Here is a 25,377-nt window from a genome sequence, read left to right as displayed (position 1 = left end):
AAAAACAGAGTAGATTTTTAAAAGATCCTTAAAGCACATTCATAAACTGACATACATTGGTTGAAAACCATAGAATTCTCTCCGAGCCTTTGAACTTAGTCTATGACCATTAAGCATTTTTTCATCTATTAAAACCAAGCTTTTGTATACGGATGGAAAATCTATCTTTATTCTGATCTTCAGTATTTATGATTTTACTGCTGCTCAGTTTTATATTAAATATAATTTATAGAGGGAGTGTTAGTACAGCAGTTGCTGTTTTCAGAAAAAATTCCTCAGGGTATATTTAGAGATGAAATATCTTGAGGACATTGATGGTTCTTTCTGTAATGACTTCAGAAAACAGAGATGTTGAAACTTTGAAAAGCAAAGGTTCTTGCATGGGCAAAGCCGATTTGCATGATCTTTTGCCTCTTAAATTATTAAAAGCTCGTTGAAAGATATATGAAAAATACTATATTGATGATGAAATTTGTTTTATTTTCCAGGTATTTAATGACCCTATTCATGGTCATATTGAATTGCACCCTCTCCTTGTTAAAATCATTGATACACCTCAGTTTCAGCGTCTACGATATATTAAACAGCTGGGAGGAGCCTATTTTGTTTTTCCAGGAGCTTCTCATAATAGATTTGAGCACTCCCTTGGGTAAGTAAGAATGTAAAGTTCTGTTTTTGCTTGTTTAGACAGGTTAAAGTAATAGTGGGAAGGAGATGAGCAATAAAAGAAATCTAATGGAGACTTCAAATTAGTCCAGCTATCTGATCTTCTTGTTCATACCCCAGATCAGTCCAGACAAATGGGTTTTGCATCCTTACCAGCATAAGGAGGCAGAGAATAAAAAAATGTCAGGTACTGTTACTTAACAGAATGCCACCTGTAGTCCCTCAGTATTTCTCTGTCTTCAGCAGATGGTAGAGATGCAAACCTGCAGTCTGAACTTAGTTTAAAAAAAACAAAACGTAGAGAGTTAGGAAAGAAAAGAAAGATAAAGCGAAAACTGGTGCTCCCAGAGGTGTTAGGTTCCTTCGTAGGCCATCCCTCTGGTTGAGCAGGGCGAGTGGGGGGGGGGGGGTTTGGCAGTTTTTAGCTAGGCTTGACCCTCTATTTCCAGGGGCAGGGAAAGCCGGGGATCCTGATTCCCTCGCTTCCCCTGAGGCCTTCTCTCCTTCGTACCAGCCAGGAGCACCCAGAAGCAGGAAAGCATATCTTCTCTTTATTTCTCTATCTGGGTTGCTCGGTGGCTGTGCCTTTTTTTTTTTTTTTTTTTTTTTAAAGTGTTGTGTTGGCTTTTCTTTTCGAGCAGTGGTCGGCAGTCGGCTCAGCATCTGGGATGAAAAGGAAGCATGCACGGCTCGATTTCAGGGGCAGGGACAACTCCAACAGCGGTGTTGGAGTTCTTTTTTTTTTTTTCTCCCGCTCGGGATTATTTTTAGCTGCGGGCTGCAACGCGCTTCATGCCCCCCCCCCCACAGAGCACGGGAAAACTTGTTGGGCCTGTGATCTGAGGCGATTTCACCTCAGTGGAGTCCTACTATGTGCTGGCTGTGCTTCTGGAGTGGACTAGATTCACTTCCGATCAGTGGGTTCTGGAAGTGATAGAGACATTTACACCTTTGAATTTTCGCACCCCATCAAAGAAGCCTTTGATGTGTCCCGTTGCGCTTCACCCGTCAAGCGCAGGTGGCTTTAAGGGACACCTTACTAAGGCTGCAGCCGTCATCCTTGTTCTGCGGGGAGAACCGGGTCGAGGAAGGTATTCAGTTTACTTCATGGTTCCCCAGAAGGAGGGTTCCTTTCAGCCCACTCTAGATCTGTAAAAGGTCAATGTGGCCTTGTGGGTGCCATGCTTTTGGATGGAGATGTTGCAGATGGTGGTTGCAGCGGTGTGCAAGGGGGAATTTCTTGCGTCCTTGTATCTAACGGAGGCATATCTGCACATTCCCATCCAAGTAGACCATCAAAAGTTTCCACTCTTCACTGTTATAGGAGAACATTTTCATTTTTGAGAGCTTCCCTTTGGGCTGGCAACCGCACCAAGAATGTTCATGATGATGGTGGTGGTGGTAGCCCTCAGAAGGGAAGGCATACTAGTGCATCAATACCTGGACAATTGGCTCATTTGGGCAAAATCAGAGATGGAGTGTCACTGTTCCATTTGATGGGTTACGGAGCATCTAAGGGTCTCTGGGCTGGGTGATAAACCTAGCGAAGAGCCACTTGGAGCCGTCTCAGTCGCTAGAATATCTGGGAGCACAATTCGACACCCGTTTAGGCAAGGTGTTCCTTACCCCAGAGAGGGTAGTCAAGTTGCAGTCGCAAGTGGTTCGGCTGCTGGATCTGTCAGTTCTTAAAGTCTGGGATTATTTACGAGTGCTAGATTCCATGGCCTCTACCCTGGAATTAGTGGAATGGGCCTTTGCTCACATGCAACCTCTTCAGAAGGTGCTCCTGTCCTGTTGGAATTGTTGCGGAGGTGGACCCTTGGCCCAAGGTGGAGTTGACGCTACCCATGGGGGAGCCCCCACGGGTCCCCACCATCGGGAGGCGGAGCAGACCGGGAAGCGGAGGAAGACTTAGAACCAATGTCAGGAAATATTTCTTCACTGAGAGGGCAGTGGATGCCCGGAATGCCCTTCTGGAGGAAGTGGTGAAGACTAAAACTATAAAGGATTTCAAAGGGGCATGGGATAAACACTGTGGATCCCTAAAGGCTAGAGGACGGGAATAAATAAAAAAGCTTGGGGATAACCTGCACAGAGCGGCAGTTACTACTTTGGGAAGCTTGCTGGGCAGACTAGATGGACCATTTTGGTCTTTTTCTGCCATCATTACTATGTTACTATGTATCTTGCCAGGTACTTGTGACTTGGATTGGCCACTGTTGGAAACAGGATACTGGGCTTGAGGGACCCTTGGTCTGACCCAGTATACCATATTTTATGATCTTTTGTAACCCATTATGTCCCAATTCTTTAAAAAAGCAGTGCTCCAAATAGGATACTGGGACATAATGGATTAATGTATCTAAAAATAGAAAGCATTTCCAGTCCATCATCTTCTAAAAGGCCTTCAAATAAAAAGCTGGGTAAAAAGCTGGAAGCAAAATACTAGATACAAGCAACTCCTTGTTTGAGAAGAACCGCCATCCAGTAGTGGTAGTCAGTTGTAAAGGAGTCTAAAAAATCACAATTCTATTCATCAGTTCCTCCAGGAAAATATTCTTTTGGTTCTGTTTGGTAGGAAACTTATTTCAAAATGTCATGCTCTTTTCTCATATAGCTTCATACCAACTTATTATGGTTCAGAATATGTGCTCTATTGTACAACAACTGCAGAAATACTCTTGATTTCCTCTCTGCAGAGAAACAAAGGATATGGTGGTAGGCAAAGACCATATGGCTCATCCAGTCTGCCCATTTTCATTTCCTGCTCAGCTCGATAGTCTCATTCCAAATATCATTTGCCATACAAAAATGATATTCTGATGTCATCTTAATAGCAGCATCACAAACTCCCTCTACTACCAGGTGCATTGTAAAATAATACAAACAAACTCCACTCTGTACACATCTATCAAACCTGCCACACCTCAGCAGCACTAACTACAAGAAATGAAATGGCACTGGCCCTACCCATGAAAAGGCAGCAGTTCACCACCAGTGCAATATAATATTGAGAAAATACAACAAATAAGGCTGATGCAAACCTCTAGTCAAGTACCTCATCTCGGTCACATACTCACAGAACCCAGAGACAGACAGACAGACCTGCCTTCACCTAATATGGAATACACCACAAATTACAAAGGTGGAAACAAAACCTGGAATGGAAACCCCAAGACCACCTTCTGCTTGCAGTGCAAAACTGGAGACTAGAAACAAAAATATATTTCCTCCTACACTAAGCAAAGTTCAAAGTGAGAAGAAATGCATATTCCCAAAACTGACATAGTATGGCCTTTGTACCCCGTCACTCCCCTCCATGCCCCCATCACCTCTCACGTCTCCCAACTTTCTTTAGAAAACTCGAGTGGTCTCTTTTTTTCCTCGTACCATTATTTACTTTCCTAAGAAAAAGATTTGTTGCTCTTACAATATCTCTCTTTAGTTTTGCCCACTCCTCCTCTAGTTATTCTACTTATCATATCCAATTAATGGCTTCTTGAGGTTCTTTCCCTATATTTTTATTTAACTGACAGCCAAAACATTGCAAATAATAATACTGAGAAAAACACTTTGCCATGCAAGAAGTCACTATACATGCTTCCAGTGATCATAAAGCAGGATAATATACCGTATTTTTCGCTCCATAAGACGCACCTAGGATTCAGAGGGGGAAAATTAAAAAAAAAAAAAAAAAAAAAAGTGTTCTAAACCGGCTGTTTCCGGGCGTCTGTATGTCTTAAATTAGCGGAGTGCATAAAATATTTTTTTGTCCCCATTTCGTTTTCGGGTCTGGGGAGGGCCATTTCAGTCCACTCCCCAGATCAGAAAACTTTAATCGTTCTCTTTCTGTGGTTAAAAAAAACAACAAAAACCCAACCCCCTACCCCCCCCCCCAAAGACTTGCCAATAGTCCTTGGTGGTCCAGTGGGGGTCTGGGAGTGATCTCCTGCACTTTGGCCGTCGTCTGCCAGTAATCAAAATGGCACCGATGGCCCTTTGCCCTTACTATGTCACAGGGCTACCGGTGCCATTGGTCGGCCCCTGTCACATGGTAGGAGCAAGATCACCGTTCTATATTGCTTTGATCTCTCTTTCTAGTCCCCTAAAAATAATGAACCATAGGTACTCCCCCCCATCTTAACAAACCCTTGACTTTCAATGTACCATACCTTCAGATGATCCTTCACAGTCATGTCAGAACTACTCTCCCCATTTTTAAGCACCATGTCCAGTATTGCTGCCTCACATGGGATTTTTTTTTTTTGATCTGTTATCTACAGGGGATGAATATGCTAAAAATCTTGTATGATCCATCTGAGTCATCTCAGCTTTCACCACATCTTCTCGGTCAGAATACTCTTAACTTCCCTGTTTTGCCAGTATCCTTTGAAGATATCTCACTCCCAACCATGTGCTCCTGAGCAACTGTCTGCTTTCTTTTATCATCTAGTTTAAAAAAGGAGATGGAGCAGTTTTTAATTTTAGTACCAGATGCACAGCTAGACCCATTAAACCCTACTACTGTACATCATTTCAGCCATGAGGAAATTTGCAGTTCATAATGGAAAGATTTCCAATCCTCAATATCACAACAGAACACGCACTGCTCTCTGAAGCTTTGCCAACTGAAGAGGAAGGGATGAGAGAGACTAAAAAACAATTTTAAAAGAAGCTCCTCCTCATAGATTTTTAAATGTTTTGATGGACTGGCCTTGTGGCTCAGGAGGGGTGCAGCACAGAAGACTCCTGTTCAATTGTGCTGGCAGGTTTTGAGCTTGCTCTCTCTCTCAAGAGAGAGGGAAAGAAGATGGCAGCCTGTGCTGTGGCACCCCCTGCTGGCCATAGAGCAGCACTGAGGGGAAATCTTTAAGTTGGCTTCTCTCTAGCCCTCGGGGCTAGCAAGGGTATTTGTGTCATTTGGTCATACCATTTGGGGTTGGGATGCACAAAATGGAATAAAATGGGAATACAAAAGAAATATTAAAAGCAAACATTCTTGAGACATTTAGATCCTGTACGTGGGAGGAGGGGGAAAATAAGAATATGAAGGTCAGTATGCAGTTCTTAAAATCTTCTCGATCTTTCCCATCAGTCTGCCAAAATTTAACCTTGATACGATTAGCATTTGATTCCCAATTGCTTTGTCATAAGTGAGTACTATCTTTGACTGAAACCTACCAGCATCAGAGTTCAGTGGATGGAGAATATGTAAGTCTGGTATATGCTAATACCTCGTCACTTTCTTCAAGCTTTTAAACATTGTTACCCACTGCTTCTAGGTGTGATTTGCAAACTTAGCAAAATTGGACAAAAGAGTACAATTTCTGTTCTCTACTCTAGGTTTTTAAGATCTTAAGTTGTCACAATTTTCTGCTTTTAGTGTTGGATATCTGGCAGGATGTCTCGTCCGTGCATTGCATAAAAGACAGCCTGAACTGCAAATTAACCAGCGAGATATCCTTTGTGTTCAGATAGCTGGATTGTGCCATGATTTGGGTAAGTATTGTGCAAATATTCCTCTTAGCTTTGTAGGTGAATGATACTGATTATTTTTGTGTGCTCGGAGGAATACATCTTTTGTGTTTCCCCATTTTAAAACCTATGTAAAATAGGAAACTGAGAAGGGTAGTAACAGCTAAAACAATAATTGAGTTTAAGAGGGCATGGGATGAGAACACTAGAACATTAAGTGCTGAAAGTGGGGAGAGCAGAAAGCATGATCTAGCAACATATATTTAAACATTCATAGTGCCATACTTAATCTGATTCAACATTGGGCATTGAGGTGCTAGAATGTATGGCAAAGAGGTTAATATGAAACATTAGAAGTCTTAATGTGACTGAGTTATCTTACAGGCTGGGATGGTAGAATCGATTAGCAGCTGAGTCTGTCTGGCAGGCTATATGCTCTGTAAGAATAAAAAGTCTTAACGGGAACATATGTTGCTCATATAGCTGGGTCTGTCTATCGGGCTACATGAAGTACCTAGATTCATATTGGTGATAGAATCAAGCTAGCAGCTGGGTATGTCTAGCCTGCTGCAAGTTCTGTAATTTAATTAGTGCCTACATTTCTACTAAGAATTCTAATGTGGTTGGGTCTGCCTGGAAAGCTACGCAGGGGACTTAAGAGGCTGGATGTTGGGGTAATGACTATTTAGGTTATTATAAAGCCTTGTGGTTAGGGGTGAGAAAGGTGAGTGCTGGAGGGAGTAAAGTGGGGTTCTTGTATTTATTTATAAGATGTATATTCTGCCCAGTTCATCGCTGTTCAGAGTGGATTATAATAGAAAACATAGATATTTTTAAAACATGCAGTAATAATGTTAAATAACAGAATAACACAGACTAAATAAATGCTGCATTGCAGGATCAAGGAAGAAGCAAGTAGCAGATTAAGAAAAAGTATTAGAGCATTACCACTCTTTACTGAAACTCCCAACGTCAAAATCCTCTCTCAAAAAGAGAATTCCAAAGAGTAGGAGCAATTACTGAGAGAGACTGATGATAGGTAATTTGATGGCGATAAATCTTAAAAGATGGAATAGGTGTGGGTATGGGTGGGAATCCTGTCATGTAACAATTTTTTAAAAATACACTGGACTGTTCCTTCCAAAGTCTTTATACGTTAAAACCAAGACTTTAAATCTTACTCAGACAGCCACTGGTAACCACTGACGTTCCTTCAGTCGCAGACTAATGTGATCAAACCGGTAGTTCCCAGTAATCAACCAGGAAGCTGTGTTTTGAAGGAGGCAAAGAACACAAAGTTGCCTCTTTGGAAGACAAAAGTAAAGCAAGTTACAATATTCCAGAGAACTCGGTACCATTGTTTGAACCACTGAATGAAAATTACAAGTAGAAAGAATATATTCCTTGAATCTTTTCACAAGCAGAAGCTTATAAAAAAAAATGATTTAAGCAAAGCCATAATCTCAGGTTTAAAAATTAGGGTTGATTGCAAGATGATGCCCAGATATTGCATCTCAATTTAAAATGGATAAGCAATAACATCGATCTGTAGATGGTTGCGTATCAATCAGGTCGAGACTGACCCAGAAGACTTCAGGTTTTTTTTTTTTAAGATTAGCCAGTTTTTACTTGCTGAGATTGATCAGACAGGAAGGAACGAAACCAACGAAGGATAACACTCCCCACACCGATCAATATCAGACAATTCAATATCTGCTGATGACTAATTCAGTCAAATGTAGAAGATACCTCAAGCAAAGTCAGTATAATAGATTTACCCTTATCCATCTCACAAAATAAGAAATCAGTCAAGGAAATGAACAATGTCTCGGTACTGGGACCAGTCCTGAAGTCACATTGGTTAGAGTCAAGAATGTCAAAATAATCCAAAAAATCTTGAAGTTGGTCTAAAGCATATTTCTTAAGCATTATTGATAAGGAAGGTAAATTAGAATTCCCTGTATGTACCCGGATCAGTCCAGACAGTGGGTTATGTCCCCCTTCCAGCACATGGTAGTTTGAAGGATCAAACTAAGCTGGAATTGTTCCTTCAGACAAGCATGCATTGATAATACCAGATTAGGGCTACAAAAACCTCCTTGAAATACTGAATAATCCAGTGGGCAAGCCAGTGATTTAACTGAATAAAGTTGTTTAACTATATCAGCTTCAGGAACCATCTGAAAAATACTTCAATGTACTTCTTGATCATTTATTAGTTCTATGAGGAAGTACTGGGTGCTAAAGAAAAGGTTGCCTGAATAGCTGCAATCTTATTTGAAAAATAGCCGTTTGTGTCACAAGATAGTGAACATACAGATCCAGATCCAGCAGATTTCTTAAGCAAGTTTTTGATTTGGAAAATTTAATGTGGGTAGCACAGAGCTTTTTGGAGTCTAGCTGTTATAAATGGAGCTGACAAATTGAAAGTGCACAAGGCAGTGGGACCAAATTAGATGCATCTTATAATATTGAGAGCATTTAGTTCCTGATTCCCTAAAGGTTTTCCCCATAGACACAAAATGGTAGAAAAGCCTTAATGAATCTGGCCCTTAGAGAGGTAGCAGTGACTCTACAGCTAGGTCTTTTCTATCACTTTTTGTAGATGGGAGTGGTTCTGGAGGACTGGAGAAGGGTAGAAGTCATCCCTCCTTCAAAGTAGCAAAATAGTGTGACAAGGCAGTGGCCAGAGCCAGTGTAATGCTCAGGTGCATAGGGAGAGATGTATCCAGAAAGAAGAAAATGATTATTCACAGTCATAGACTTCATCTAGAATACTGTTTGATTTTGGAGGTTGTACCTCCAAAGGGATATAGATAAAGCAGAAACAGTCCAGAGAAGGGCTACCAAAATGGTGCAGGGTCTGTCCAAAAAGCCTATGAGATGAGACTTAAGAACCTAAATTTGTATGTCTGAGAGGTGAGAAAAAGCGAGGGAGGGGGGTATGATACATTCAAATAATGCACAAGAAGGAACCTTTTTCAATGAATAGCATGTTGTAGCACAAGAGCTTATGATAAGAGAATGGACTTGAGTAATATCAGAAAATATTGCATCATGTGGAAAGGGTCATGGATGCTCGGAATAGCCTAAAAGTGAAAGTGATTTAGGAAAAGCAGTAGCAGAATTTAAGAAAGCATGGGAGAAGTCCAGAAGATACTCAGCTGTGAAGAAGAGAAAATCTGAGATCAACTAAGGTCTATGGCATTACAGTAGGAAATAATATGGTCAAACTAGATGGGACCTACAGTCCTTATCTGTCATTTTTTAAATCTGTCCCCTATAGAAAAGGGCAGAGTGCTATCTAAGGCTAAAAAGACAGTCTCTTACTTGTACTTCACTCTCCGCACTGCCTCACACTTCCAAACATTAACAGGGCCCAACTTCTTAAGAAAAAATATGGGAATAAAGCTAGAAACAGGACAGACACACAAAAAGAACTTTAGAATCCAAAGCAAAAAGAATATGGCTTAGCAGTCTACCAGGCATGAACAACTGCGGATGTTCAAGGTCGTCATGTTTCAAAGCATAATAACACTTTTTCCTATCTATGCATTCTTTTTTTCACCTTCATTGAATGATAGCTGTTCTGACCATTCACGTATGACGTTGGCATCTCAGATGATAACGCGTAGCCTCTGCAATATTTCCATTGTCTCACAGCTCAAAATTGCCTTCAGCACATCAACAGAGGATCACAGGGATAGGGGCATTGAGGAAATAGATCATAATATGTCCATATTCTAGCTGTGTATTGCCTATCTTGCAGGACTCCATGCAGAGCATCCCAAGCAACCATGTGGCAGGGTCTGCCGTTCCTTATATCGCTCATGGAAGTACCCTGTGTTATATGCAACAAATTTTATACATATTGAGAAAGTGAACAGTATGATAAATGAGAAGGTGTGACGTATTTTTTAGCTCTTTACAGTAATACTTTAATATGCAGTCAGCTAAACTGTGCAGAAACAAATATATATGAAGTCTTCCTGTTCCTTTTTATAAAGATTGTTTTGTTATCATGTCTATCACAGACCCCCATAAAGTCTGTGTAATGTGTTTAGGACGCGAGCACAATGTCTTGACCTGCACCAAATGTGCCCTAATGACACCGAAGGGTCGCAAGGCCAGAATGGAGAAGATGGAACTTCTCTTCCGTGCTTAAACCCCGACTCCGTCCATTGCATCGACGTCGTCAGAACCGGCACCGTAGACTTCGCGCCAGCATTGACCACCGACCGGTGACCAACCGGCATCAATGACTTCTCGGCCATAGGCACCCTCTACTCCCCCTCAGGGTTGAGGGGATCGCAGGGAGAAACCGCCATCGACACCGTAAGACTCGGACCATCGAGGGAGCGAAATCATCGACCTCGCCATTGAGCCACTGTCGAAGAAGCCCCGTCCAGGAAAGGCACCGACCATTCCTGCAACTGGGTCTCCGAGGCAACCCTCACCCGATCGGGAGCCGCGACTCCACCTTTAACGGTGGTCTCTCCGGCTATGCCTCTGCCTCCTTCTTCTGTTCCGGAGCTGGGGCTACTTGCTCCGGGTCTCCGAGAAGAACTGGACCCGATGGTTCAGGAGGCCATTGACAAGGCGATGCAATGTCTTCAGGTTCCTCCGGCACCGACACCAGCACAGACTGTGGAACCTAACATCGACCCGATTCCGGCAGCACTGGCACCGCTACTATCCAACCATCTTTGCCAATACGTCCATCGATGCCCTCGATGCCTATACCAGTGCCTTCGATGCCATCATCTGTGCCTCCGATAATTCCTCAGATTCCTTCGGAGCCTAGACCAGGACCTTCAGGTATCCAACCACCCTGTTCCCCTCTACTTCCTAGAGGAAAGAGTATTGATCCTTATGATACCTGGGGAGATGATACCTCATCAGACACCGATGACTTACCTTCACCCACTGAGTAGAAAGCGTTCTCCTCCAGAGGATCTCTCATTTATAAATTTTGTGAAGGAAATGGCTGAATTGTTCCTTTTCAGTTGCAGACGGAACAGGATGATAGGCACCAGATGATGGAGTTGCTCCAATTCCTGGATGCCCCCAAGGTAATAACCTCTATTCCCGTTCATCAGGTTCTTCTTGATCTCCTCAAAAAGAACTGGGAAAATCCAGGATCAGTTACTCCAGTACACAAGAAAGCTGACACTACTTATTTAGTACAGTCAGCCCCAGGTTTTCAGAAGTCACAGCTTGATCACCACTCGGTCGTGGTAGAGTCTGCACAAAAGAGGGCAAAAAGGTCAAAACCTCACTCGTCTACCCATCCTGGTAAGGAACAGAAATTCCTAGACAACATTGGTCACAGAGTATTCCAAGGGGCCATGCTCATCTCCCGAATTGCTGCCTATCAGCTTTATATGACCCAATATAACAGGGTCATCTTTAAGCAGATACAGGACTCCCCTGTCTTAGCAATTCCAAGACCAACTGCAAACCCTTGTAAGCAAAGGTTTTGAGGCAGGCAAGCATGAGATCAGAACATCTTATGACATTTTTGACACCTCTACCAGAGTAACTGCAGCTGCTATTTCGGCGAGACGGTGGGCCTGGCTCAAGTTTTCTGACCTTCGCCCAGAAGTGCAAGACCGGTTGTCCAACCTGCCTTGTGTAGGAGATAATCTGTTCGGCAAACAGATCAACGGACGGTGGCCGAATTAAAAGACCAACATTAGACCCTCAAACAGCTCTCTTCGATGCCTTCCGACTTCTTCTCAAAGCAGCCCTTTAGAAAGGACTCTAAGAAGTCGTTCTACCATCCAAGCAAGTCCTACCCGCCACCAGCCAGATCCTGTGCTATGAGACCTTATCAAAAACCTCAGTCTCGCCAAACCCGAAAACAAAACCACAAGCAGCTCCCCAGCTGGGGCCTGCTTCAGGTTTTTGACTTCCACTTGGAGAACAGCAGCCAGATTCCTCTGTCACACATACCAGTAGGAGGTCGACTGTGCCACTTCCACAGCATGTGGCAGTCAATCACATCCGACCAATGGGTATTGGCGCAATCATTGCTCAGGGTTACCATCTGAACTTTCTCTCCCTGCCACCGGACTCCCCACTTCTACAGACGTGGAGAACATCCGATCACTCCATTCTTCTGGAGCAGGAGGTCTCCCTCCTTCTCCAGTCAAGAGCAATAGAACCCATTCCACACTCTCAGCAAGGCCTAGGGTTCTATTCCCGGTACTTCCTAATCCCCAAAAAATCGGGAGGCATCCGTCCTATTCTAGATCTACGGGCCCTCAACAAGTACCTCCAGTGAGAAAAATTCAAGATGGTCACCTTGGGCTCGCTTCTGCCTCTTCTACAAAGAGGAGATTGGCTCTGCTCTCTGGACCTCCAGGACGCATACACCCATATTGCGATAAGTCCAGCTCATCGCAAATACCTGAGATTCCTAGTAGGTCTCAAGCACTATCAATACAGAGTGCTTCCATTCAGCCTAGCGTCTGCTCCACGAGTCTTTACAAAATGCCTCGTAGTCGTTGCAGCATTCCTCAGGACACAAGGTGTTCATGTCTACCCCTATCTGGACGACTGGTTAATCAGGACTCCCACTCAGCAATCTGCTCTGTCGTCCCTCAATCTAACCTTACATACTCTAATTTCATTAGGGTTTCTTGTCAATTACGACAAATCCTACTTAGTCCCATCTCAAACCTTATCGTTCATTGGGGCAGACTTGGACACCTTACAGGCAGAGGCTTTCCTGCCTCGACAGCGAGCACTAACTCTTGTGTCTCTTGCTCACCAGCTGCAGTCTCAGCACTCTGCGACTGCATGCCAATTTCTCCTCGTCCTGGGACACGTGGCGTCCTCAGTCCATGTCACACCAATGGCCCGCTTGGCCATGAGACTCATGCACTGGACTCTGAGGTCTCAATGGACTCAAGCTATTCAGCCTCTGTCAGCCATTGTCCATGTCACCGACTCACTCCGTCTGTCCCTCGCCTGGTGGAAAAATCAGAACAATCTCCTCCAGGGATTGCCCTTCCTGGTTCCGAATCCTCAAATCAATCTCGCCACCGACGCTTCCAACCTCGGGTGGGGAGCCCACGTAGCCAATCTGCAGACACAAGGCTCTTGGTCTCCAGAGGAAGCCAAACACCAAATAAATTTCCTGAAGCTTCGAGCAATAAGATATGCTCTCAGGACCTTTCAGGATCACCTGTCAAATCAGGTCATCCTAATTCAGACTGACAACCAGGTGGCCATGTGGTACATCAACAAACAGGGAGGCAAGGCTCCTTCCTTCTGTGTCAGGAAGCTGCGCAGATTTGGGCGGAAGCCCTCTCCCATTCAATATACCTCAGGGCTACCTACTTGCCGGGTGTGGACAATGTGCTGGCAGACAAGCTGAGTCGCGTCTTTCAACCGCACGAGTGGTCTCTCAACCCCTTGGTAGCGAACTCCATCTTCCAACAATGGGGATATCCTCAGATAGACCTCTTTGCGTCCCCTCAGAACCACAAATGGACAACTACTGCTCACTCATTTGCAGTGAACACTCTCAGCCCAGAGACGCATTCTCCCTCTCATGGGCAACCAGTCTGCTCTATGCATTCCCTCCACTTCCTCTTCTCTCGAAGACTCTCATGATGTTACATGAGGACAAGGGAATCATGATCCTGATAGCACCTCACTGGCCACGCCAAGTGTGGTTTCCAATACTTCAGGATCTCTCCATCCGCAGGCACATTCCCTTGGGAAAGGACCCGCTCCTGATCACTCAAAACGATGGGTGCCTACGCCATCCCAATCTTCAAGCCTTGTCCCTGACGGCACGGATGTTGAAAGGTTAATCCTTCAACCACTTAACCTTTCAGATCCAGTTTCCTGTGTCTTGATTGCTTCACGAAAGCCCTCCACGAGGAAATCTTACTCTTACAAATGGAAAAGGTTCATGTCATGGTGCACTTCTCAGTCCCTTGACCCCTTTCCTGTCCAATCCCGAAGTTTCTGGACTATCTTTGGCATTTGTCAGAATCAGGTCTAAAGACCTCTTCCATCAGAATGCATGTCAGTGTGGCAGCTGCCTTCCATAAAGGTATCGGAGAGGTCCCTTTATCAGTACAACCCCTTGTAACATGCTTTTAAAATGGCTTGCTCCACATCAAGCCTCCATTACGTCCTCTAGCCCCTTCTTGGGACCTTAATCTGGTTCTCGGTCGGCTCATGAAACCGCCTTTCGAGCCTTTTCACGCTTGTGAACTTCGATATCTCACATGGAAAGTGATTTTCCTTTTGGCAATCACTTCAGCTCGCAAAGTTAGTGAATTGCAGGCTCTAGTTACCTATCAGCCTTACACTAAACTTCTGCAGGATCGGGCGGTACTCCGCACTCCGAAATTCTTACCTAAGGTAGTCTCGGATTTTCATCTAAACCAATCCATCATACTACCTACCTTTTTTCCCAGGCCCCATTCCAGTCCAGGGGAACAGGCTCTGCATACCCTTGACTGTAATCGGGCTCTAGCTTTCTATCTAGACCGTACAGTTGCCCACAGGACGAGCACTCAGTTGTTCGTCTCTTTCCATCCCAACAAATTAAGGTAACCTGTGGGTAAGCAGATTCTCTCCTCCTGGTTGGCGGACTGCATATCTTTTTGCTATCAGCAAGCAGGCATTCCCTTTCAAGACCGAGTTAAAGCACACACTGTGAGGGCCATGGCGACTTCAGTAGCACACCTACGATCGGTGCCGCTTCCTGACATTTGCAGGGCTGCCACCTGGAGTTCTCTCCATACTTTCACAGCCCACTATTGCTTGGACAAAGCCGGAAGACAGGATTCCATCTTTGGCCAGACTGTCCTGCGTAACTTATTTCCAACGTGACGTACCCACACCCTTCCGCCTGCCCGGTGGGGTTCAGGATGCCCTCTACCAAATTCCACCCCAGTTGTTGTGCCTGTTGCACGCCGTTGGGTACATTTGGTGCATATTCGGACATCCTCAGCTCGGTACTCACCCATATGTGAGGACTACCATCCTGCTTGTCCTGTGAGAAAGCAAATGTTGCTTACCTGTAACAGGTGTTCTCACAGGACAGCAGGATGTTAGTCCTCACGAAACCCGCCCGCCGCCCCGCGATGTTGGGTTCGTAACGTTTTGTTTTATTTTTTGGCACTGCCTGTAGCTTTCAAATAAGACTGAAGGGGGACCCCTGCTGGCTGCAGAGTTTGTGCCATGCTGGGCATGCCCAGTAGGGTTCTGGAAAATTTGACAGAAGTTTTCCGTGATTGGGCTCCATCCTGATGATGTCACCCATATGTGAGGACTAACATCCTGCTGTCCTGTGAGAACACCTGTTAGAGGTAAGCAACATTTGCTTTCTATTTTGCTGCCTTTCTTTCTCAGACACACTATGAAATGCTGGTGGGGGGGGGGGGGACACCAGTGATTTCACAGAACATAATCTCCCTCCTTATTAAAAAAAACAAAAACAAAGAAAAAGGAGCCAGAGACCAAGACAGGCAGCAAATGTTATTCAGTGTTTCTGCCAGTGATTTTTTTCAGATGTTTGTTTTTGATGCTTTTTCTTGATGGTTTAGTTGTGTGTGAACTTGATTGGCAACTATGGGTTAAGGAGTCTGTATGGATGTGTACAGGGTGCGCACTGTTTATATTTGAGGAAAAGACATGAGGATGAAGTAAACTTAGAAGGAAGAGCTGTGCATAACGAGTGATTGTTAGGAATTTAGTGTAGGATAAAGGAGTAACAGAATGCTTTTATAAAGGTGAATGTTATAGCTTCTTGCACAGAAAGTGGGTACCATCTCTTTAAAAACGACAAGAAGAGCTCCAGAAATGAGCCCCATTGGGATCTCTACTTTAAAACTTCATTTACAGTACTTTCCATGTGAATGGAATATGAAAAAAATGGAAAGTAGGAATGGCTTTACACCCATAATCTTGTTTATTTTATCACGTTGTCTCCCTGGAGGAGTAACGGGAATTGCATGGCAAAAATGGAAGCCATCCTGATTTACTCCTGTCCTGAACTTGAATAAATATATTTGGGAAGTGAGAATAAGTGTGTGGGTGAATAACCTCTTATGGGCCAGGTCCTGGGCAGAACAGAGGAACTGAGTGGAACTTCTATCATGGCTGCTGACACAATTCACAATCATTATTTTATAGTTTGGCTTACAATAAGCAATGGAATAATAATTTTACGTTTCTCTTTTTAGGTCATGGTCCTTTCTCACACATGTTTGATGGGAGGTTTATGCCACGTGCATGGCCAGCTAAAAACTGGAAAGTAAGTATTCCACAGCACCATGCGGGTGGGCCTAAGTGTTTACCCATCAGATTCTGAGACTTGTTTTTGAAGCTCTTATACAGTTAGAGAAAATAAAGGTGCATAAAAATGGCTTATCTTCCATTGTTTTGTGGAGAATTTAAATTGTTCGTTGAAGAGAACTGACACAACTAAACAACTCCTTTCCCCATCTCTCTTCTCAACTCCAGCCAGACCTGAGTTCCTTAATGACTGCTTCACTGAAACAGTTCTCATTAGAGTATCCATCCGAAACCATGGCTTTGTTCTCATATTCTTTCACCTCTCTGCTGCCTTTAGGTATCATTTATTCCTTAACTTTCATGGACTCTGCAATTGTCGTCTTGCTTTTTTCCTTCTGACTCTGCAGCTGTCCTTTTAATATCTTTTTTAAGGTTTCCGTGACATTTTTTCTCTGTGGTGCACTTTGGATATTTCTGTAGAGATTTCTGTCAAGCATAGGTTTTTTGGTTTTTTTTTCCAAACTTCTTAGTCATTTCTTCAAGAATTATTTTTAAACAACCTTGACACTCATAAATTGTCTAGATAGGTGTAATGGAACTGCTTAGATTAAGTCTGGTTAACTTAGCCTAGGTGGAAATTGTCAAGAAGTAGGCCTTAGAGTCCTCTCACTGACCTTCAGATTACTTGACTATTGATTGCAAAATGCAAAACAAGAACCACTGAACACCAGGGTAAACAAGCCTGGGAAAAGGAGGCATAACAGCAGCTTTGTGCTGGGGCAGTTAGAACCACACAATTAAGAACATTTTTTGCTGTAGGGCCTATTTTGGGAGGGGGCATGCATCTCTTGAAACATGCTTCTAGATGTGTAGAGAAGAGGGTGAAAACAGGACCATTGTTATATAGATTTTGGAACTTCATCCGTGGGCTACTGGAAACGCCCAAAATTTAATAGTGCGAAACCTCACTTGGCTGGAACCAGGGATCCTCCAAGTTAAAGAAAAGTGAGCTGTATTGATTGTAGTATAATTGTGTGTGTGTGTGTATATATACAGTATATAATTATCACTAACTAATTATATTATCCACTGTTTTCATATTATTTTTGTTAGCCTACCTCTGCAGGTTCTACCTACTACTACTACTACTACTACCACCACCACCACTACTACCACTACTTAACATTCTATAACGCTACACGACATAGCACTGTATAAACATACAAGATAGTCCCTGCTCAATAGAGCTTACAGTTTAATAAGGAAAACATACAGGACAAGAGACCTGGTAGCTCTTTGACCCTCTTCTCATCAGCTGCCTCTTTACAGCTTTTCTAAGGGGCTTTTTGCATATACAAACCATGCCCTAATTGGTCTCACCTGTCTCCATGGCTTCCTTCTCCTTAGAACTACATTACCCATACCATTTGCTCATGGTGATGAGGAGTGTCCATGGGAAAAGAAGGATTTGAATCCCGACTTCCCTGGTTTCACTACTAGGCCACTTTTCCACTTTGTGCCCTTTCGGGCGGATTTTAAAAGCCCTGCTCGCGTAAATCCAGGCGGATTTACGCGAGCAGGGCCCTCGCGTGCCGGCGCGCCTATTTTGCATAGGTCACCGGCGTGCGCAGAGCCCCGGGACGCGTGTAAGTCCCGGGGTTTTTTTGAAGGGGGCGTGTTGGGGGCGTGGCCTAACGACACAGCGTCTTGGGGGCGGGACCGGGGCATGGCGCCGGCCCAGGGGCATGGTCCAGGCCTCCGGACCAGCCCCCGGGTCGGATGATGGCGTGCCAGCAGTCCGCTGGCGCGCGTAGATTTACATCTGCTTCTCGCAGGCGTAAATCTAGGGACAAAGGTAAGGGGGGGGGGTTAGATAGGGCCGGGGGGGGTGAGTTAGGTAGGGGAAGGGAGGGGAAGGTGAGGGGAGGGCGAAAGAAAGTTCCCTCCAAGGCCGCTCCGATTTGGAGCGGCCTCGGAGGGAACGGAGGCAGGCTGTGCGGCTCGGCGCGCGCAGGCTGCCCAAAATCGGCAGCCTTGCGTGCGCCGATCCAGGATTTTATAAGATACACGTGGCTATGCGCGTATCTTATAAAATCCTGCGTACTTTTGTTTGCGCTCGCGCTTTTTTAAAAAATCTACCCCTTTGCGCTTTATCTCTGGTCTTTTCCCTAGTGTGCAGAACCATGATTTTATAACTGGGAAATATGACAGAAACAGCTATTTAGCAGGTTTCATTAAAGTACAAGAAAGCAGCATTTTCCAAAGAAACTGCTTACTGGCCTGTGTTTTGATTACAATTTAAGCAGCACAGAGCAGAGACTGTCTCTTATGTGTATCTGTAGAGCACTGTGTACATCTAGTAGCACTAACGGGACCGGCAAGTAATAGTAGAACAGAAACTTGAGGATAATAAGTCATGATATAAAGCTGAAAGGGGAAAGGCTCAGAGGAAGTATAAAAAAAATATTTCATTTCTGAGAAGATTGTGGATGCTTTGAATAATAGACCAGATTTGGTAGTAAGAAAAAAGCATGACATGCTTGGAGAAATGCAGAAAGCAATTTTATAAGAGGCAAGGGGGAGAAGTCAGGTAAAAAAGTGGGGATGGTGGGAGATAATTTTGGTTCAGGTTTGGAAAATTCATAAACGCTGCTACCAGGAATTGTAGGCCATAAGTGTGAATCGCCAGCTTACAGTGAGTGGCAAAACTGCTGCATTAAGTTTCCAGGAAGAAGTGGTCACTCAGCATGGGCTAAGCTATGCTCCCCAGCTAATCACAAAAGGGCTAATCATATCTGATGATCTTAAGGTAGCCAAACAGGTAGAATGGCATTGGCAAAAAGCAGAAGGATGCTTGGGTGCATAGGGGAAGGAGTAGCCAGGAGTAGGGGAAAAAGTGATATTTCTTCTGTATAAGTCTCTGATGAGATCTCCTTTGGAGTACTGCGAACAGTTTTGAAAAATGCACGTTCAAGCCTGTTGAAGTTTGATCCAGAAGGCTGCTACTAGAATGGTCAGCGGTCTTCATCATAAAGCATATGGAGACCAGACTTAAAGATCAAAGCATGTATACCCTGATAGAATAATGATATAAGGAATAAATGTAGAGGAGGTGGACATTTTTTCAATTGAAAGAAAGCTCTAGAATGAGGGATGATGAGATGAGGGTTAAAAGGAGTAGACTCGCACCTCCCAGTGGAGGTGGTGGAGAAAGAATGGTATCGGAATTCAAAAAAGCTTGGGAAAGTACAGAGGATCTCTGATGGAGAGGAAGCATTGTAAAGTTTGAGCAAAAGATCTAAAGGGGCACACTGGTTGGGCCGTGCGGTCTTTTTCTGCCGTCATGTTCTATGTTAGCTCAGGAGCAACTTCCTGTAAATACTCAAACTTGTATTGCTGATCGTTGGGAGATTTCTTAGCACAAAAGGGTGTTAAGGAAAATGAAGGGCAATGGCCAGAGTCAGAGCAGACGAGGTAGGCCTTTTCTGCCAGCATCTTTTCTATTTTACTTTGTGGTCCAAGAAGGCTTCAAGTTTACTATCTTTTTTTTTTTTATAATCGGGACCTTTTTTTTTCCAGCATGAAACTGCCTCTGTTCAGATGTTTGATCATCTGATGTCATCCAATGGCCTAAATCAAGTCATGGAAAAGTATGGTCTTGTCCTGCCAGAAGATTTGATCTTTATAAAGGAGCAAATAGCTGGACCCATTACTTCAGAAGAAGACTTAAAGCCCAGCCCAAAGAATTCTAAGGTGAGTTTTGTCTTTTATTAAGTACATAAGGACTCCAGTAGAATGCAGAGCACCGTCGATGGTCTTTGTCTCATCAAACGTTTCCCATCCACCCCGCTTAGAAGAGTAGTACTGCTGTTTCAAGTTCTGGAGGACAGAATCAAAATAGGGGTGAAACTGGTAGCCCTGCTAACTGAGCTATGAGAGATTTCATGCTTGAGATGGAAATTTCCCACCTCTCTGATTACAAGCAGTAGCAACATAGCCACACAGATGGGTCACGTGACGCAGAAAATCTTAAAATCCCAATATCTTATGACTATTAAAGAACCTTGAGGTCAGTATTCAAACTTGTAAGTTATCTGACTGAATGCCAACCTTTAAATATCTCCTCCACTTAGCCAACTAAAGTTTAGTAGGCTGTCATTTTGGAGGCATTCCACAGTGGAGCTGAGAGAGTTGAATAACTTATTCGACTAACTCTGATATTAGCAGTTAGCCGGATAAGTTATTCAGCTATATTTCAGTGTGTACTGAATAAGTTAAGCAGTGCCCACTTTAACAATAAATAAAAAAACCTAGCACATTGGCCTTGTGGCTCAGTCCCTTACCTCTGCAATGTTAGACATACGTCTGTGGTGGAGGGGAGCAAATGGCAGGGTTGGCTTTGCTTACACTGTGGTGGGGGAGTGGGGGATCAGGCCACTCTCTGCTTACCAGTTAGGTCTAAAGTTATCTGGCTATATTTAGCTGGATTACTTTATTTGGGGACATTCAGCTGGACATTTATTCCGCTGAATATCCTGCGTAACTTACCTGGCAAAGTTTAGCTGTATGAGTTAGCAGGGTATTGCTTTTTAAAAGTTGTTCTTCTTGTGTGCAAAAAACATAAATTAAGGGAACCATTATATAAAATAGGGATACCAGTACACTGCAGATTTCCAAGTGTTACAATCATCTGTCTCTTAAGTCCCAGTTTTTTTCTTTTTTGGGGGGGGGGGGGGGGGGCGGGTAAATCTTTCTTTCTACTTTTTCTTCCAGTTCAGTTGGAACTATGGTTGGGTTTCTTGAACCATAAGCCTTAAGTCACAATCACCTGGGGAGTTTTCCTCTAAGATGACTCCTCCCACTTTTCCTAGTTTGGTCGTTGCAACAACTATCCTGAACTTTGCATCATTGGCTTCCTCTATCCACCAGGTGTTACCCTTAACTAGGACCAAGACTCTTCCCTCCACACAGGTGTTTTGAACACTGTCTCCACAGTCCCTGCCGGCCTGATCTGGGAAATCCAACCAAGGACTTCCTGCATGGAAGGGCACAGCACTGCTACAGAGCTGCTGGACAAGCCTCTAAAGTCCAGGGGATTTTTTTTTTGTTTTTAGATTTGCAATTAAAAAATAATTGCTTTCCAAGTTACCAGAAAAATCTATCTGATATGGTTTTGGTTTCGACTGATTCTGTTCTATGATTAAATTTCTGACATGGAGCTCCTCCTCCACACAGACAGGCATTCACCATTTGTACCCTTTTTTGAACTTTAAAATCTGGCACACAGTCGTTCCAGAGCTTTCTAGGATAGCTTTGTGGGCATGAGTGGTTTCTTTTTTTCTGGTTTTTGTTTTTTTTAACATTTCAGCTCAGCACTGGATTAAGTAGTATGTTTTCTTCACAAACTTTGCACTGTCTATAACCCAGCCATAAAGTTGAATTATTTTCTTCCTGGCGTGCCTTTTGAGGCTTTCAGTTTATTTGCCTTGCTGATCATTTCCAGTGAGGCTGAATTGCAAATCTAGCAGCTTCAAAGTGCCTGAAATTCTCACAGAAGATGTCCCTCATGGCTCATAATCAAGTCATGTACTTCAATGACACAACCTCTCTGGATGCAGTATCTGTGCAAAGCCCTTATTAAGAGCAGTATGGATGTAGCAAGAGGAGCACTCTGCCTGTGTGTCCGGAATAATAGGTCCGGCTTTGAAGCTGGCCTCAAAACTGAAGGAGGAAGCTCGGGGAGCTAATGATGTCATCTTCATATCCATGCCTCACTGGAATGTTCCTCAGCCTCTCCAATGTCTCAGACTGAGGACAAGTCCTAAAGCGAGAACAAATCCCATCCATTCCTCTCAAGTCACCACAAAGGCTTGTAAAATTTGATTTGTGAGTTATCATAAGTGATCGCTGAGCCTCGAGCAGAAACTTGACATATCAGTGCTTCTTGTTAATGCACAGCTATGAGGACTTGCACCAGGGGTGCAAGAGGTTGCTCATGCTCCAATGTGGCTGTGCCTGATGGATCCCTGGCCCACTTTCTTTAAAAGTAAACTCTGCAGATTTCACAAGGGCCATGTTATCTGGCAGATCAGCTTATAAAATACAATCCATATCGTGCATGGCTTCAGCTTACTCGTTAACGGGCTTTCTCTGTGGTGGAACATAAATTATGGAATGAATTACTACTAGAGCTTTGTTGCACTACAGACCATAAAAGATTTTGAAAAAAGCGGACAGCTCACTATTTTGACTGGCTTTTCCCTGAATTTATCATGTTTATTGTTATATTGTTGCCAATGTTTTATTTGCTATGCTGATTTTTAGACTGTGTATTGTATTTGTTGTATTGTACACTGTTTAGCATGAAGGTTCTATTATAGGTGATAAAGAAGAAGACTTGAGCATCATCGGTACACAGCAAGGATGTTTAGTCACCTAAGAGGCATTTGATTTACACTGCAGATGTGCAGAGTAAATCATGTTTTTGGCACTTTAGAGATGCATTGAATAATTTCCAGAAAATGTCTGTGCTGAGTATATTAAAGCTTCACATATGTATTCAAAATATAATAACTTTGTTTTTTAAATAATTCATTGTGCCTCTACACCATCATACGCAGCACAAGGTTTCCAATATCTTCACCTTATAGCACTATATGTCAATCATAATCATCGCTCCTAGACCCTCTCAAAATTCAATTTTAATATTTTTAAATTGCATATAATAATTGAATAGCTACACTTCCCTTTTCTTTAGGACAGTCCAGCATGATATCAAGTTTCTAGATTTGGGTTCTGTATATCAGGACATATGCTTGCTACTGCCACTCAAACATCTGCAATGCTGACAAATTCTTCCATTTTGGTCCAGCATATCAGTGGAACACAAACTGGGAAATTTTAATCTAGTTTCCATGTATTGTGAACATCAAGAGTTTTTAAATAAATGGACTTCTATTTAAAATAAATGTTCCATGGACTTAATGTTTCTCATTATTGAATAGGCTAAGAAAATGATGGTGATTCTTAGAGAACGGATGTCATCAATGTTGGTGCAACTGAAACAGGATACTGTGCTTGACGTAATCGATACCAGTTTATATGACTTTGAGGACCATGAAACGTTTTAAGTCTGACTTGAAAACAGCTATAATAAATTTTGGCAGGACGAGGCCAATTTATAAGAAGGGAATCAATATAACTTTGGCTCAATAAATCTACTGCAGAGAATTTTTTTTTGTTTTGTTTTAATTTGCCTTCGGATACTACCTCCAGCAGTGATGAGGAGTCATCAGCAAAGTCTTTTTAAGGGTGCCAGAATCGGAATGGTTGGCTGAGATGTGGGAGACACAAGGGCACTTGCAGTTACACTGCAGAATGGGAGAGACTTGACTCGATTGCAATTACAGCCTCAATAAATTAGGAGATTAGTGGGATAAAGATAGTCATTGTGAGCTGCAACAACAGGGTGTATTAGTGCCTCAATAAGCAGTCATTTATATTTCAGGAAAGAAGTTAATTGAACAGCAGGAAAAGTTATTGATCAAAAGGTTATCCTTTGTTCCAATTCAAATACTTTGATTCTTTTATTTTTTGGCAAGACTTTTTAAAGTTTATACATCAGTTGCAAAGGAAAGTATTTGAGAAGAATCCATCTATATCATTAGTTTAGTCTATTGTGAAATATAAATCCAGTTGGAGACCTCCAGGACCGATGGATCCATTTATTTATACTTTTCAATAGATGGTTTTACAGGATGTAGCGAAAATTGAACAATCGTGGATTTAAAAGTTTAATATCACTAAGGCTGAAAGAATGGCAATTAAAAGAATTATGAACCAGAGATGATACTGTGGTTAAACCTGCTGATAAAGAGGAGGGATAAGAACATAAGAAATTGCCATGCTGGGTCAGACCAAGGGTCCATCAAGCCCAGCATCCTGTTTCCAACAGAGGCCAAACCAGGCCACAAGAACCTGGCAATTACCCAAACACTAAGAAGAACCCATGCTACTGATGCAATTAATAGTGGCTATTCCCTAAGTAAAATTGATTAATAGCCTTTAATGGACTTCTCCTCCAAGAACTTATCCAAACCTTTTTTGAACCCAGCTACACTAACTGCACTAACCACATCCCCTGGCAACAAATTCCAGAGCTTTATTGTGTGTTGAGTGAAAAAGAATTTTCTCCGATTAGTCTTAAATGTGCTACTTGCTAAATTCAGGGAATGCCCCCTAGTCCTTCTATTATTCGAAAGTGTAAATAACCAAGTCACATCTACTTGTTCAAGACCTCTCATGATCTTAAAGACCTCTATCATATCCCCCCTCGGCCATCTCTTCTCCAAGCTGAACAGCCCTAACCTCTTCAGCCTTTCTTCATAGGGCAGCTGTTCCATCCCCTTTATCATTTTGGTTGCCCTTCTCTGTACCTTCTCCATCGCAACTATATCTTTTTTGAGATGCGGCGACCAGAATTGTACACAGTATTCAAGGTGTGGTCTCACCATGGAGCGATACAGAGGCATTATGATATTTTCCGTTCTATTAACCATTCCCTTCGTAATAAGTCTTAACATTCTATTTGCTTTTTTGACTGCTGCAGCACACTGAGCCGACGATTTTAAAGTATTATCCACTATGATGCCTAGATCTTTTTCTTGGGTGGTAGCTCCTAATATGGAACCTAACATCGTGTAACTACAGCAAGGGTTATTTTTCCCTATATGCAACACCTTGCACTTGTCCACATTAAATTTCATCTGCCATTTGGATGCCCAATCTTCCATTCTTGCAAGGTCCTCCTGTAATGTATCACAGTCTGCTTGTGATTTAACTACTCTGAATAATTTTGTATCATCCGCAAATTTGATAACCTCACTCGTCATATTCCTTTCCAGATGATTTATATATATATATATATATATATTGAAAAGCACTGGTCCAAGTACAGATTCCTGAGGCACT

General features: G+C 43.0%; 1 protein-coding gene across 1 annotated transcript in view; it reads left to right on the top strand.

Moving 5' to 3' along the window:
- SAMHD1 (SAM and HD domain containing deoxynucleoside triphosphate triphosphohydrolase 1) overlaps positions 1-25,377 on the top strand; it is a 161,683-nt gene that overhangs the window by 64,691 nt on the left and 71,615 nt on the right. Inside the window, exons 4-7 of the mRNA XM_029611830.1 lie at positions 489-649; positions 6,050-6,165; positions 16,356-16,426; positions 19,987-20,160. Coding sequence (XP_029467690.1) covers positions 489-649; positions 6,050-6,165; positions 16,356-16,426; positions 19,987-20,160 — 522 coding nt within the window. The remainder of the gene's footprint in view (positions 1-488; positions 650-6,049; positions 6,166-16,355; positions 16,427-19,986; positions 20,161-25,377) is intronic.

The sequence above is a fragment of the Rhinatrema bivittatum genome, chromosome 8, assembly GCF_901001135.1.
Source record: "Rhinatrema bivittatum chromosome 8, aRhiBiv1.1, whole genome shotgun sequence".
Taxonomy (NCBI): domain Eukaryota; kingdom Metazoa; phylum Chordata; class Amphibia; order Gymnophiona; family Rhinatrematidae; genus Rhinatrema; species Rhinatrema bivittatum.
This window is presented reverse-complemented; position numbering and strand designations above follow the sequence as displayed.